At 43.6% G+C, this 15,120-nt stretch overlaps 1 protein-coding gene across 1 annotated transcript; it reads left to right on the forward strand.

Moving 5' to 3' along the window:
• The first annotated feature begins 274 nt into the window (after positions 1 to 274).
• LOC115631301 (protein bark beetle) lies at positions 275 to 14,987 on the forward strand. The gene is made up of 11 exons (XM_030528015.1): positions 275 to 694; positions 5,023 to 5,201; positions 5,264 to 11,529; positions 11,593 to 11,804; positions 11,866 to 12,221; positions 12,288 to 12,413; positions 12,598 to 12,621; positions 12,688 to 12,785; positions 12,844 to 13,214; positions 13,280 to 13,501; positions 13,620 to 14,987. Exons 1-11 carry the CDS (start codon positions 275 to 277, stop codon positions 14,670 to 14,672), a joined length of 9,327 nt encoding a protein of 3,108 aa, XP_030383875.1. The 3' UTR covers positions 14,673 to 14,987.
• Positions 14,988 to 15,120: the final 133 nt, after the last annotated feature.

A 15,120-nucleotide genomic window follows, 5' to 3' on the forward strand; every position in this document is an offset into this window, starting at 1 on the left:
TTCTATTAAATAAACCAAGGCAATGTAATATTTTAAAAAATATATAAAAAATTAAAAAATCATATAAAATAAGTGAAAAAATTGTGTAATTTAACGAAAAAGTACGAAAAACAATGCACAAATGCTGCTGCAACGATATAAAACGACTAAAATAAAACAACAAAACAAACAATGTGTATATAATACTAACAACAACAACAACAACTATAGAAACATATACAACAACAGCCCCACAACAACAATATGTGGCAACATATGCACGCTGAGCGTTGCAATGTTGTTGTTGTTGTCTGCCACTCAACTGGGTCGCAATGGCGCCGCAGCCGAACAACAACAACAACAACAGCAACAGCAGCAGGACCTCGAAGCAGTTGAACTGCTGCAGGATAATGATATCGAGTTCGCGAGTCTCGATGGCGCCACACAACTGCTGCCTGCCACACGTCATGTTATGGACGCCACAAAGGCGCCGCCCGCCTCCTCACCGCCACCTCCGATGCTGACGTCATCGTACACAGAACTGCCAGGCGGTGAGATACTCAGCGAGCGCATTTGGCGGCTCAGTGAGAGTCCTTTCCTAGCACGCGAGGACATCGAAGTGGTGCGTGGGGCACGTCTAACCATAGAGCCCGGAGTTACGATTGAATTTGCGCCCACCAAGGGTCTGAAGGTGCGCGGCGTGCTGCAAGCTGTGGTAAGTAAGCTAAATTATCTATCGGTGGGGGAATTGGCACGAAAATGTTTGCTCTATGATTAAGCGCAGAAGCACCTGTCGCTATCAATAACAACAACAACAGCAACAACAATGCCAACAAGTGAATGAGTAGGTTGTGAGCAATTCAGGGAGATAAACGCTCGATGTTGCGTAGCGCTTTGTTGACTTTGAACTGATAAGATTTGGCCAGTCTATAATATAGGTGCGAGTGATAAGCACGGGACATACAAGAGGCGTACAATGCGAGCAATTTATAAAGAGCATAATGGGTGGGTTGTTATGAACGTTATTTAAGATTCATTTCTTTTCAATTTATATTTATACAAGTATAGACTTATACTATTTATGAGTCACAGCAGCCCGACAGACAAGCTGTTGATCCATTATACAGCTGTTAAGGCGTAAAGACCACGCTAGATAAGTGGGCTCGAATATTCTTGAATGGGGGATAGCAGGCCAATGAATGGAAAGAGAAAGAGTTTCGACAACTTGAAGTCCAACATTAAGCAAGTAGTTTAAACATCTATTGGTTAGCGGGAAAAATAGTTTAATAGGTATGATCAAAGAATTTGATAGTATGGCGTTCATTTCGTCGTTTCAGCCAAGGAGGTTGCCTTGCTATTGAATGCCGAATCATTTTTAGATAACCTCACAGGCGGCTTAATACTACTTCACTAATAAGTACAATTCACGACTATACGCTTAGGGTATATGGGCCAAGTCCAAAATTTCTTGGAGCTGCCTTTAATACTATTTAAATAAGTTTCCTTTCCTTGCACTCACACAACGCAAATTGCTTTCATGAAGGAGTATCTATCACTCTGCAATGGTATATTCCTTATTAGAACCCATGTTTATCAGAATGGAATATAACCGTATATTCTGTTATAAATAGTTTATTTATCTTTCTCTTTATCTGCACGCTTTTTTGTTGCTGTTAATTTCCAAAGTAGAAACCCAAGTTTATTAGTTAGTCAACGGTTCAGAGAGATATCTAGGAGTATGTTGTGTTTTATACCAATTGAAGGAATTTTGTTTGTCACCCAAGAGTCTTATAGCAACCCTCGCATCTCACTTGTTACTTGAATATTTGTTCTGCATGTTGGCACTTATGTTGGGTTAGGGCGACATCCGAGCATGCGCCGCCCTAATTGGGTCACACAAGTTCGCCATGTACACGAACATGAACTTCCTCAATATTTGTTGCACCATTACCAGAAAGAGCGGCAATAACGATAATAAAAAACAATAATAATAACCAACTTCAAAGAGCTGCATTGCTTTGCATGCGGCATGTCCGTCGTTTCGAGTGCGAGTGCCAGTGTCGGTTAATCGGGCACAGTGTAGCGGTCATGGGTTCATTAAGGGTTAATTAGATTTAAGTGAACGTCGCTGTCTACGACGCGTCGTCGCGAACGGAACGCATAATTGATCATTTGATTATACTGGAAATGGACAAATTAGCTTATTTGTGGCTTGGCTCGTGCTTCAGTTCCTCCACAATAATGCGGACTAAGCTCAGATGCCAATATTTTGGAAGCTTATGCAAAATAGATGCGATGCGTCATGTTTCACAGGTCAATGGGTTCAGCTGCGTCTGAAATATGAAATTGTTTTTGCCACTGCAATTGAGAAAATTGTCAAAAGTTGGGCAGTGGGCGTTGTTTTTTGTATGGCAGCGTCAAAATTGACAACGCATAGGTGTTAATTAATTGTACAAATTGCTCAAAAACCCCATGAAACTGAACTCGCATTGGGCAACGAAGGCCAACAGCGAGCAACAGTGAGAAAATGTCATAATTGAAAATGAAAATTGTGCTAGTTGGAACTGAAATAGTGAGCCACAAGCTGAGGTGAAACTGTAGCTTTTTATACAATTTCAAAAATGCTGAGTCAATAGCCAAATTATCAACAAATCTATTATACCAATACGAGTATGTATATACTATATATACACCCAACTTCAACTCCAATATTCAACTCCCAAGTAGACAAATCTGAAAGCAAACTTTCTCTTACAATATGTTTTACAACCACATCAAGCCTGAAGCTCTCCAGCCTCTCGCAAATATAATTTACAACACTTAGACTTGCACAAAAAAAACCTAATAAAAACACCATATCTATCCAACTATACAAAAAAAAAACTTGTAACTTTTCTATAGCCCCCAAAACAATATAGACCAACCCTATTCAGAAGATCCCATCTCCCTTATCTCATATATTTAGAAACCATAGAATCAATTATCAATTTAAATATTTAAATGTTGCTAGCTAACAGACCCTAACAATCATGACTACAAACAACCAGCATACCTTAGTAGTTTTAACTTGAAGCTAACACTAACATTTTAAGTGTCATAGATGTTCGTTATTTGCGTTATAAGTATCCAAAGGAAGTGGTATAGTTAGCTGTTTCTCAAGTACTTTAAGTATTTTGGCATTTTAGTCTTTTCAAATGTGAAAGAACAAACATTACTTTTAAAATAAACATTCGAATAAATTTGCAACTCACCGTAACCCCAAAAAGAAGTCATCTGTTTGCAAAATTTTAATTAAATCACTTGCACTAAAAAAAAAGGCAACAAAAAACACAAAGAAAACTCGCGCATTTATAATCGGCTTTCCCACTAAGAACAATGGCGAAGAAAATGAGACCGAACACTGCCACTCACTTTTATCTGAGCATTTAATTCAATTTCTGGAATAAAAGCGGTCAACACATTTCGCGATCACTTAAAAAAAATTATAAAAAAAAGAATTTAATAATAATAATTTTATATACATATGTATGTATAAAGAAAGCGCTCAAGATAAGCATCTTTCTATGACAGCATTTACGCAAAAAAAAAACACACACAAGATTCACGCACTTTACACTTTTCTGCGAATATTATAGCACAACATTATATGTATATGTAATTACATACATACATTCTATGTTCGTATAAATGTAATACATACATACACACTACTTACATGCATATGTAGGTGTCAACAAATTCGCACTTCGCGTACAGCTAAAAAAAACGTAAGGGTCGCCAACACGTAACGCCGGGCAAGCCTCCGCTGGCAACAACCGTTAGACGCCCACATGAAAAATACACGAAAAACATTGTATTTGTGCACACACGATACTTCGCACTTGACTCGCATATAATATAATATAATTAACATTGTTTGACACAATTTTTAGCAATTTTAAAAAAGTTTTTCACACGATTTTCACGCAAAGACAACTAATTTTCGCAAAACAAAGTCAAATGCGCAGCGCGCTCAGCTATAGGCTACGAAGTGATGATTAAAAGGAAGCGCAAGTAAGCGGTAATCTTCATATGTGTGTACACTTGCATGTGTGTATGTGGTTTTGTTCGCTAAGCAAAGATTACATGCTGCAATCAAGTGGCAACGCCGTAATGTTTGAATTTCTTGCCATTTGAAGATAAATTATTTGTGATGAGCTAATTAACTAAAAATGTGAATCAATAAATATAAATAAATGTAAATAAATGTTAATAAACTTGAACTTGAAGGTAAACTATTATTTGAAATAAATTAAAAAATATGAATGCAATTAAATTAATATATAAATAAATGCAAACAAAATTCAATAAATGTAAATAATATAAATAAATATAAAAAAATGTAAATAAATATACAAAAAATTTAAATAAACATAAATAAATGTAAAAAAATAAAACAAATGTACATAGATGAACAGATATAATTAAATAGAGAAAGAAAATAAATTTAATTAAAACGAGAAAAAATGAATAAATATGATTATTTGGAGCATAATAGATTTTTACAAGTATAGCTAGTATGAATGACCCAAGGATAGCTTTTTTTCTGAACACTCAAACGATGTAATTTGAAATATGGCTGATACTCTTATCCATATACATACAGATTTAAATACATAAATCTAATTTAACAGATCGATTTAATAGCCTTATCCTTGAAGTATCCTGGAAAATCATTTTCTGGAATGGCCTTCAATACCTTTTTTGATTCGACTTAAGTCTCCTGGATCATGTCAAAATGAAGAAGTCTTTTTTAAATTAAAGATTAAAATATTATCTGTCTATATGAATGAAGTCTGTTTATAGGTTTTGAAGACTTGCATTCTTCTTTATTAAACTAGGGCTTCGAAACATGAGCTAATTAAACTATGAACAGAAAAAAAAGAGTTTTTTTAGTTTCTATATACCTAAAATGCATATAGTTTACCAGTTACATCTGAGAGCCTTAGAGCAGAAATTTCAAGGGTAATCTAATTCGGTTTCTTCTTCTTTTTCCATTTTCAGGGTACGCCTACCCAACGAATTGTGCTCAAATCGCAAAGCAACACGGCCAGTTACAAATTGGAGCTACCCGATGAGCAGGAGAAGGGCATAAGACTGGTGGATGGACCGACTCCGGTGGAGGGTCGTCTCCAGCTATTCCACAAGGGCGCGTGGCGTTCTGTTTGCTCCAATTCAAGAAAGTGAGTGTGTCAATCTTATTCCAATGGAAATTTTGATAAAAACTGTTTGTGTTCACTTGCAGTTGGACGCTGACGGACTACGCGATAGCCTGCCAGCAACTGGGCTATAAGGGCGGTCGCTTTTGGAATTGGGTGGAACGTACGCCCGGCTATTACCCACGCCTTCTGTACGAGCAACCCAAATGCAGAGGTGGAGAGAAATCGCTGCAGGAGTGCGCCTGGACAACGCGACAAATGGGCGCCGGCGCGTGTGACTATCACAATGATTTGGGCATACAATGCAAGCCGGTGCACAGCGAGCCGCTCGGACATTGGCGTGGTCTGTACTTTGATAATGCGCCTTCGACCAAGTCGCTGGGCCGGGACAACACCGTCTATGCAGCGCAATCGGAGTCACGTCTGAAATATGTCGACATTATACGTGCCGGCAATGGCGAACGATTCAGCGCTAAGTCGGCGGTGGAGGTGCAAGGACTGCCGCCAGTCATGGAGCATGTGGTCATCAGTCATTCGGCGTATACAGGTTTCAACAGCACACGGCCCTGGGCGGGCTTTCAGCTGCAGAACGTGACTGTGCGCAAGAGTAATGGCATTGGTATCTTTGTCAACTCCAGCCAGGGATTGGTGCAGTTGGAGGGATGCACAGTGGTGGACAATGCGGCCGATGGCATCAAATATGTGGGTCATGATTTGCGGGGCACTGAGCGCATAGATCGCGCCTCCATCTATGACTTTTGCACGCTGCCCACCACATCAGGCCAAACGTATCCCATCTCCTTGTCCTTTACGCAAAAATATTACGCTGGCTCAGCCAAGGAGTGCGGCAAATACTTCTTCACCCGTCCCGGCTATTACCTTACGCTGCATTTCGAGCACTTTGTGCTGCAAAACAATGAGACGGCAACTGTCCAGATATTCGATGGCGCCTCAACCAATGACAGACTGCTTTTCGAGTGGCAAGCGCGCAATTTTACACGACCCCAGAGCGTTACCAGCACCAGGGAGAAGATGTTTGTACGGATACGAGCAAATTCCCGAGAGGAACTCAACGGATATTTTCGGATAACATCAGGCGACTCGGTGGCGTACGATTTGCGCATCGCTCAGTCCACCGTGGAGGACAATTTTGGACGTGGGGTGGCCATAGACAACATACGGTCGAAACTTCATGTCCATGCTAGCACCGTCTCCGGAAATGGTCATGTGGCGGGTGTGCATGTCACCAGTGGAGCAGGGGATGTCAACATCACTAGCAGCAACATCAGCTTCAACAATGGGGCTGGCGTTAACATCACTTACTACGGTGGTAATCGAAACATTTCCCGCTCAGCCATCAGCGCCAATAAGGGTTATGGTCTGGCGGTCTGGCTGAATCATACCACAGACATTAATCGCGTCGAATACTTGCCATTTAATCAAACGAGCGTGGTGGAGTACTCACAAATTGCGGGCAATCTCGAAGTTGGCGTTTTTCATGGCAACTACTGTCGTCCCATTTGGGTGAACATCACGGGAAATAGCTTCAATGGCAGTCAACAGAACGACGTCTTTATTGAATCGTGTTGGCAAAAGACAGAGAATGGCGAGCCAAATATGCAACTGCAATTGGGCCACAACCTCTTCAAGTACAGTCAAGCGAATGCCGTTTATTTGAGTCCAGCACTCAATCTGAACGGTCGCATTGAGTATAACATGTTTAAGTTCGGATCTTATGGCTGTATTTATGTAAACAACGACTTCATCTTTCCTGAATTCAATTTCCTACCCGCGCGTTTACTCATCCAGAGCAATTACTTCATGCGGAATAGCGGAGTCCATGTGGTATCACTAGCTTTATCGCCGTATAGTCGCGCTGATGTGCAGTATATACTTTTCACTCGAAACTTTGTGCGGAGCAACAATATTACGGAGGCCTTTGGTCCGCTTATTGCTGGCAGCGAAGGCAGCGATGGTGCTGGACGTCTAAATCCACGCTCCCGAGTGGCAGCACCCGTCGTTGTAGGCTCCAGTAACATTGACATCTTTCGCAATATACTGCACAACTTGGACTCAGCCTATGAGATTGGCTCGCAGCTATGCGATCAGAGTCAAATCATTAATGCCACATACAATTGGCTGGGTCACACGGAGGAAAATCGCATTTATGCGCGCCTCTTCCATCGAAATGATCGCTACAATCTGGCCAAAATAAACTACATACCCTACCTGCTGCATAGCTCTAATCCCGGCTCGACAGCTATGATTACAGTCTCGACTGTAGTGCCACGTTTCTTTCACGAAGGCAGTGACATCATAGGCGGTGAGGTGGATGGTCAGGACATGGTGCCAGCGGGTACGTACACAGTCACAAAAGATATAAACATACGGCCGGGAGGCAAGCTGATTCTCCAACCCGGAACAACATTGCGGTTTGAGCCCAGTGTGGGTATGATGGTTGCTGGCAAACTGGAAGCAAGAGGCAGACGTCCCGATGACATACTCTTCACGCTGAAAAGAGAAACCATCATAATGGAACAAAATGGCACAGATACTATTGACTTGGATAGCGAAACAGAAGCCATTGACATGGACACCGAGTCGATACTGGCGGATGGTGTGCCGCGAGTTCCAGTGCGTTTAGTTGGTGGCACTGGAGCCCACGAAGGTCGACTGCAACTCTACCTTAATGGCCGCTGGGGCACAGTCTGTGATTATGGCTGGAATGTTCTAAATGCTGCTTTAGTCTGTCATCATCTGGGCTACACGTTGAACCCACAGGATTGGCGTCTGTTGCGCTCGCAGCTGCCCAACGCGGGTGTCTCTGAGGATGTGCTTGTAGCCAATGTGCGTTGCACGCCTCACGATCGCGATATTACCAAGTGCCGGGCCGAGCACCTAACGCGCGGAGAATTTGAGAACACCTGCAGTCATGAGAACGATGTGGGCATTCGTTGCTATGAAGGTGCCTGGGCAGGTGTACGCTTCAGCATGCTGGCCGAACGTGCTGATCTGCAATACGTGACTGTGGAGAAGGCTGGTCTCTTTGACTATACCACCAATGCGTTTAAGCCAGCTGTGCAAATGGATCATGCGCGCCATAATCTGGAAAATGTTCGCATTGTTAACAACCTACAGGATGGTCTGGGCATCATCTATGCGGACATCTATGCCGGAAAGTCGGTGAACAACATCAAGAACTCTGAGTTTTCAGGCAATCGTGGCAGTGGCATCAGCTTGAAGCAACTAGACTTTCGCATTGCCGGCTCCATCATCAAAGACAATCATGGCAGTGGCATATCACATGATGCTGTAATTTCGGCATCCGATCAGAAAGAAATTGGCGGCTGGTTCAACATGGCGCGCGACTTTAACGCGTATGATACAGACTATGATCCGTATGTATTGCCACACGAAACAGCCAACATTGATTTGGGCACCTTTGAGCATAAATATATACGCACCGAGGAGCTGTTGGGTCAGTCAGTCAGTCGCAAGATTGTGGTACAATGTCCTGCTGGCTATGTCATAGGCATACAATTACTTAACCCCATTCACAATCTATCTACGGAGAGTATTAATATTCTAAATGCTCGCACGGAGAACATCCGCAGTGATCTGTGGCAAGTGAAGCGAGATCTAAATGTCTTTCCGGTGACTAGCAGCAGCTATGGCATAATAATCTACTATGAGAGTGGACCAAATGCGCTGGGAGGTGCCGTCCTTATGCTGACCACTGTTACGGCACCAGTGCAGAATATACGGAATCGCATTGTGAGTGGACCTGTCCCAACGCTAGCAATACGTTCAACGAAAATTCAGAAGAATCTGCGAGGTATTACGGCCTATTATTATAACCGCTATATAGGCGATAATGCAGAGTATTATTTGCGCAAGGCTAATGAATCCATTAAGCTCGTTAACTCGGAGCTAAGCTTCAATGATCGCGAGGCAATACTCATCAAATCACCCTTCTGGGATGTCATCTCCAGCAATTTGTCCGAAGTAACGCTCCACATCAATGGGTCACTTATCACCCAGAATGGGTTTGGCATAAGACAGTTGTCAAAGGACCTGCGCTCTTCGAACAATCTCTTTCATTATGTGCTCCAGGATACGACCGTGGAACAGAATTCGCACGGTGGTTTCCAAGTCGCTCTGCCCTATGTTTGGCAATACAATGAAAACTTTACGCACAGCATTTACTTTGGGAATAGCACCTGGCAGCGCAATCGCAACTTCCACATTGGCGTCTACGGACATTATGCCGTATTCAACATAACCTCAAATGTTTTTGTGGAGAACAATTGTCCAGGCTCTTTGATTTCTCTGGATGGCATGGAGAAGAGATTGAGGTTCGACAACAATCGCTTCGAGGGCAACAACGCCAAGTTTGTGCTGTTGCTTAAGGCCGATAGTTTGAGTGAGATTATTGGACAGGTGCCGGCCTCCATTGAATATAACACCTTTAAACGTAATAGCATCGTGACTATGGTATCGGATTATCGTCATTATATGAAAGCGTCAAGGCGTCTGCGAAAGCAGAACAAAATACCCACAGCGGTAATACGCCTGGATGGCGTTCAAAATGTAAAGCTCTATCGCAACCTGATAGCCGACAATGATATGGACTACAATTTAGTAGCTGGCGTACGATCGGCGCGTCTAAACAACTACTTCCAGGCCACAGAGAACTGGTGGGGCTCCAAAGATCCGCAGTACATCGAGTCGAAGATCTTTGGCTTCGACAAGTGGAATGACCATGCGGATGTGATCTATCAACCCTTCTTGATTGAGGATACCTACGATGCTAGTGTTAGCGTCGTTTCGCCTCTTAATGAACAGCTCGATTTGAGTTCATACCACGGTGGGCGTATCTATAGGGACTTCACATTACGCAAGCAGAGCAATCCCTATTACATATCCTCGGATATAACCATCATGCCCGGCGTGGTTTTGACAATTCAGCATGGTGTAACCATGGAGTTTGAACCCAATGTGGGCATACTGGTGCTGGGCACGCTTACTGCCATTGGCTATAAGGAGTCAGAGATTGTCATGCGACCATTTAAGAATAGCACAAAGGAATCCTTAGTGCTGGCACCACCGCCACGCAAGCGCGCCATTGAGGATATGAGTGCGGCTCTGACGGACTTCGATTCCATACGTCTGTGCACCAGTGCCAGCAACTGCACAGACGATGCAGATGGCGTCAATGGACTGAACGAAGGATTTCTGGAGTACTTCAATCACACGACACTTCAATGGGTGCCCATTTGCGATAGTCGCTTCACCGAGCGTAATGCGCAGGTTGTGTGCCGCGAACTGGGCTTTGATCCGTTAAATGTCTATTACGGTCACGACCGACGCATTGAGTTTCACACAAATTCGCTTACTCGCATCTGGTCCTGGGTGCAGCCACTGGAGTGTCGTGGCGATGAGGAGCGCATGGAGGACTGTGCGGAACGCTTGAACGGACAGCTCTACGGCCATCGTCACGAATGTCGCTGGGATGATGTCTTCGTGTTTGTGAGTTGTAATGGTGTGGCCGATGATGAGGTGTACTGGGGTGGCATACGCTTTGCTAGCTCCAAGTTTGAAGAGATTCAATACCAGCATCGCATGCACAACACACGCTCCCATGGATCCCAAATACAGCGCGACAGTCAGCTTGAATTTGTGCGCATCGAGCAGGCAGGCATTCTGCATAATCACAAAGCTGCCGCCATACAGGCTATACATAAGAACCCGTCAATTACCTCTGTGAGCATTACGAATTCGGCCAACCATGGCCTCAATTTAATAGCACCCAGTGGCAAACTGAATCTTAACAACTTAAACGTCAGCAATACGTTGGGAACGGGCATAAGCATACTCTCACTGAGCGGTGAGGGACGCGATAGCGATGAATCGAGCTTTACACCGCTCAAAAAACTCGATATACCCTATAAACTATTCTCGCTGGTGGACATTTGTGATCCTCAAAAGGTTCTAACCATTGAAGAGCGCATGCTGGTTTACTACAAGTACGACAACAATCCTGTGAATTGTGTCAAGATCTTTACATCAGCTTTTCGGGCCAAGCCCATAGGCTTTCGTTTGCTGCAGTCGAATCTGTTTAATCACTCAAAGCTGTATGGTCGCACCGATTTTATACGCCTCTATGATGGCGATATCTATAATGTCACTGCCACATATTTGGGAAAAATTGAATCGGATACGGATAATCAACGTTCGTTCTTTAAGACTAAGGGGCCAACGATGAGCTTACAGCTCGTCGCCAGCGGGGCACCTGAAACGCATGGATTTATAGCTGAGGTGGTCACCGTGCCTATTTCAACGTTGGGCCAATGTGAGTAAGCGGCACAAAACCCCAAATTTTCGGTACTAATATTGTAGTTTCTTCACTCAATAGATCGCGATGCACAGCACAATATCACGCACACGCACATTTCGGGCGCCATGAAGGGTGCGGTTACGTATGCCTCAGCGGGTGAAGTGACGCCCACCCTAACGCTTATAGGTAATCGCATCGAACGGAATTGTAAACAGCTTTACGGCAATTTTTCAACCTGTGAATCGGCGCTTAACCTGGATGTGCAGAACATGAACTCGTTGTACTTTATGGTTAGACGCTATAAACAAAATAATTATCTAGCTACTCAACTCAACTTTTCTTTCTCTTCAGAACAACCTCTTGTTGGAGAATCAGGGAGGTCTGCGTATTCGTGCCGATTCCCGTGGCACAGCAACCTCTTTGCGCGGCTATGTGCATCACAATCTCTTCATGCGAAATCGCAATCGACCCGCCCTGTTTGTGGAGGGTCGACAATCGTCGCCGTATCAAGAGGTCGAGCTCTATCGCAACTATTTCGCCCAAAACAGAGCTGGCTATGAGGATGTTATACGTTTGTGCCAAGTAGTTTCCAACTTTAGTTACAATTATGTCCACAGCAATATGGGCAGTCACATTATGGAGGTTTCTGGTTTTGAGAAAGTGCGTCTACAAATCTATCAGACAACTGCACATAATGGTTTCTATAAGTAAGTCCACTCTGATTTATCATTTGAGCTTTACTTGTACATTGCTAATGCGTTGGTCTTTTGTAGCAACTTTGCCACCAATTGGATGTCTCGAGCGACCATCGTTGCGGGAACTGCGGGCCAACAATATGTGGATAATATTTTTGAGAACTTTGAGAACGACTACGAGCTCCTGACCGTCAACAATTCCATGTAAATATCTTAATATCTGAGAACTAAGGAGTTTATACTTAGCTTCCTTTTTATTTTAGTAATTGTAGTGTAACATTGTAGTTCCCATAAACTCCTTTCATTTAGTCTGTAGTATGTTCTAATAATTTAAACATATCCCCCTATTTATTTATTTCTGGGCATGCTTTTTTCTCAATACTTGTAGTTTGAGCTTTGACTATGAAAACAGGTAAGCCTATTCAAAGCTAGACTCTATATAGATATATATTTAACATGATTTAAATCATCTATGTAGGACCTTTGAATTATGGAGCTCCAAGATCGATGCCCGTCATAATTACTGGAGCTACAACAATACGATATCAGTGCAGTCACGCATAAGAGACAAGTCGGGTAAGCTTCGATATATTGTTACTTCAAGAGCAATCTTTTAATATGATTCTTTTTGAAGATGATCCAATGCTGTTAGAGGTGCAGGCAATGCCTTTCCAAATGAACAACGAAACTATTTTGGATGGCAAATGTCCACCGGGGTGGGGGCTGGTCAAAGATACCTGTTTTATTTATGTTGGCGCACCCATGACCTTCCATGAAGCGCGTGATTTCTGTCGCTCGGAGAACTCCACCATGCCCTTTATACGCACAGACAGCACCACATTGTGGAAATATCTGCAGAGTCAGATGCGACACTTGAAGTATCCCGAGAAAGTCTGGATACAGGACTACAATCACATTGAGCGTTGTACAAGTTTCGTTTTTGGTGAAATAGAGTTGGAAGATTGTCGCAAAGAGCGTGGTTTCATATGCGAAATGGATCCGAGAGTAAGCTCCAGATTTGTTCGTCGCTTTTCGAATTTTTTGTTCATTGCCTGTTTTCCTCCTTTTAGGTGATTATCGATCCTCTGTCATGGCGAGCCGACATTTTTGCCATCAGTATTATTTCTGCCTTTGTTCTGGCCATTATTTTGCTCATTTTGGTGGCATTCTGCTGGTTTGCCAAATCCAAACATCGCCATGTCCAGCGTCTGCAGCGTCGCAATAGCATTCGCCAGAGCTTGCGGAGTCTGAACAGCATCGACCCACAGGGTTCGCTGCGACGTCGCAATTATGTATGATTTGTTTCTTACTTTTTCTTTAATCCCATCTGATTTGACCCTAATTTGATTTTAATTTTGTTGGTTTTCTTTTCTTTTATGTTTTGTTGTTCTGTTTATTATAAAAACGTAGAACATGTCCTCCAATGGCACACTCTCGAAAAGTCAAGACTACAAACAGATGATGGCTAATGGCTCCATCGATTCCATGGACAAAAGTGCTCTGAGCTTAGACGGAAGCTTTGAGGGTTACGAGCAGAAGCCCCACTACAATGAGTATGTGAATCAGAATGCTCTGCGCCCGGCCCACGAGCCACAGCACACTCCGCACAAGGTGGCGACCATATCGAAAGGCACCGGTCATCGGGCACGCGCCGCTGCTGCTACTCTGGAACCCGACGCCTTTGAGTTAAGCTACCGCAACGAGGGCTTCCGTGATAATTCCACCTATGGCGGTGGCACACGCCAGAATTCGATTAGCACTAGTGTGGCCGAGGACACACCAATTATACATCACACCGATGCCGAGGAAATCGGCTCGGATTACTATGGAAATGCCAGCACGTTGCCGCTACGCACGGGCACAGGCACTAGCAGTAGTAGTGCTGGTGGTGCTGGCATCGGCCTGGCCTTTTTAAATGAACTCAAACAGAATCTGCCGGATTATCAGCGCTCATCCCATAGCAGCTTTATGCCTCAACGCAATAGCGGAGATTCCCTGCCCTTTGAACAAAAAATTGATCAATTTAATTACTCGGCGCCCGTATCGGAGCGGTCGGAGACATCGCTTTACCGCAAAGCACCTGCCACTCCGACGCCGCAGCCGGCGGATATGCGCCGTCCGGACTCCTATTATACGGCCGTACGCAGCAGCAAGGCGCCCACATCGCATTATCGGACGCCCAGACCATTGGCACAGCCACCGGCGGTGCCATCGCCAAAGCCGAAGCCGAAGCAGCGCTCCCCACCCGTGAACACAGCGCGTCCAAAGACTGTTTATCAAACGGCATCCCAGGATGCCTCGCCCACAACGCCGCCACCACTGGCTGGGGTCGTAAATCCCTATCATCGCTCCAAATCGGAGGCGCTCCTCGAGACAGATTTCGACTCGGATGGCGGTGGGGGGCTATTGCCGCTGCAGACGAACGGTCGCAGTCACAGTCAACCACTTGAGACGGCCATGTAAATGTTTCATTGGTTGGTACGGACGGGTATTATTCTTTAATTTCCCGATATGCCACCCATCCCCGCACATCACTCAATTTCGTTTCGTAATTATTTTTAGTTTTCATTAAATACTTTTTAATCGAGATTATGTATGCGACGAACATCCCCACGTTGTTTTATGTAGAAAACTTAAAGCATTCCATCCATTAGTTATAACGAAAACAAAACAAAACGAGCGCAAAAAAACGAATTAGCATTAATTATTGTTGTATATACATAACTGTATAACTGTATGTCTGTATCGATAATGAACAAAATTAAATTAAATATAAATTAAAAATAATGTAACATCTGGCTTAAAAATTATTTTCTTAACTGCCTTTTCTATAATTTTAAAATCCCCAACGTTTTTCTACCAATGTGGCAGCGCCACACGAACAGAGTCTCTTTTTACGTCACAACATGGC

The sequence above is a fragment of the Scaptodrosophila lebanonensis genome, unplaced genomic scaffold (genome assembly GCF_003285725.1).
Source record: "Scaptodrosophila lebanonensis strain 11010-0011.00,11010-0021.00 unplaced genomic scaffold, SlebRS2 tig00001412-arrow-pilon, whole genome shotgun sequence".
Lineage (NCBI taxonomy): Eukaryota > Metazoa > Arthropoda > Insecta > Diptera > Drosophilidae > Scaptodrosophila > Scaptodrosophila lebanonensis.

Bases quoted from the DNA above. Each gene is read 5' to 3' on its own strand.
- LOC115631301 (XM_030528015.1), top strand. From the start codon at position 275: ATGTTGTTGTTGTTGTCTGCCACTCAACTGGGTCGCAATGGCGCCGCA. The intron at 12,222-12,287 runs GTAAGTCCACTC...GGTCTTTTGTAG, and splicing joins GCACATAATGGTTTCTATAA to CAACTTTGCCACCAATTGGA. The intron at 12,414-12,597 runs GTAAATATCTTA...CAATACTTGTAG, and splicing joins CTGACCGTCAACAATTCCAT to TTTGAGCTTTGACTATGAAA.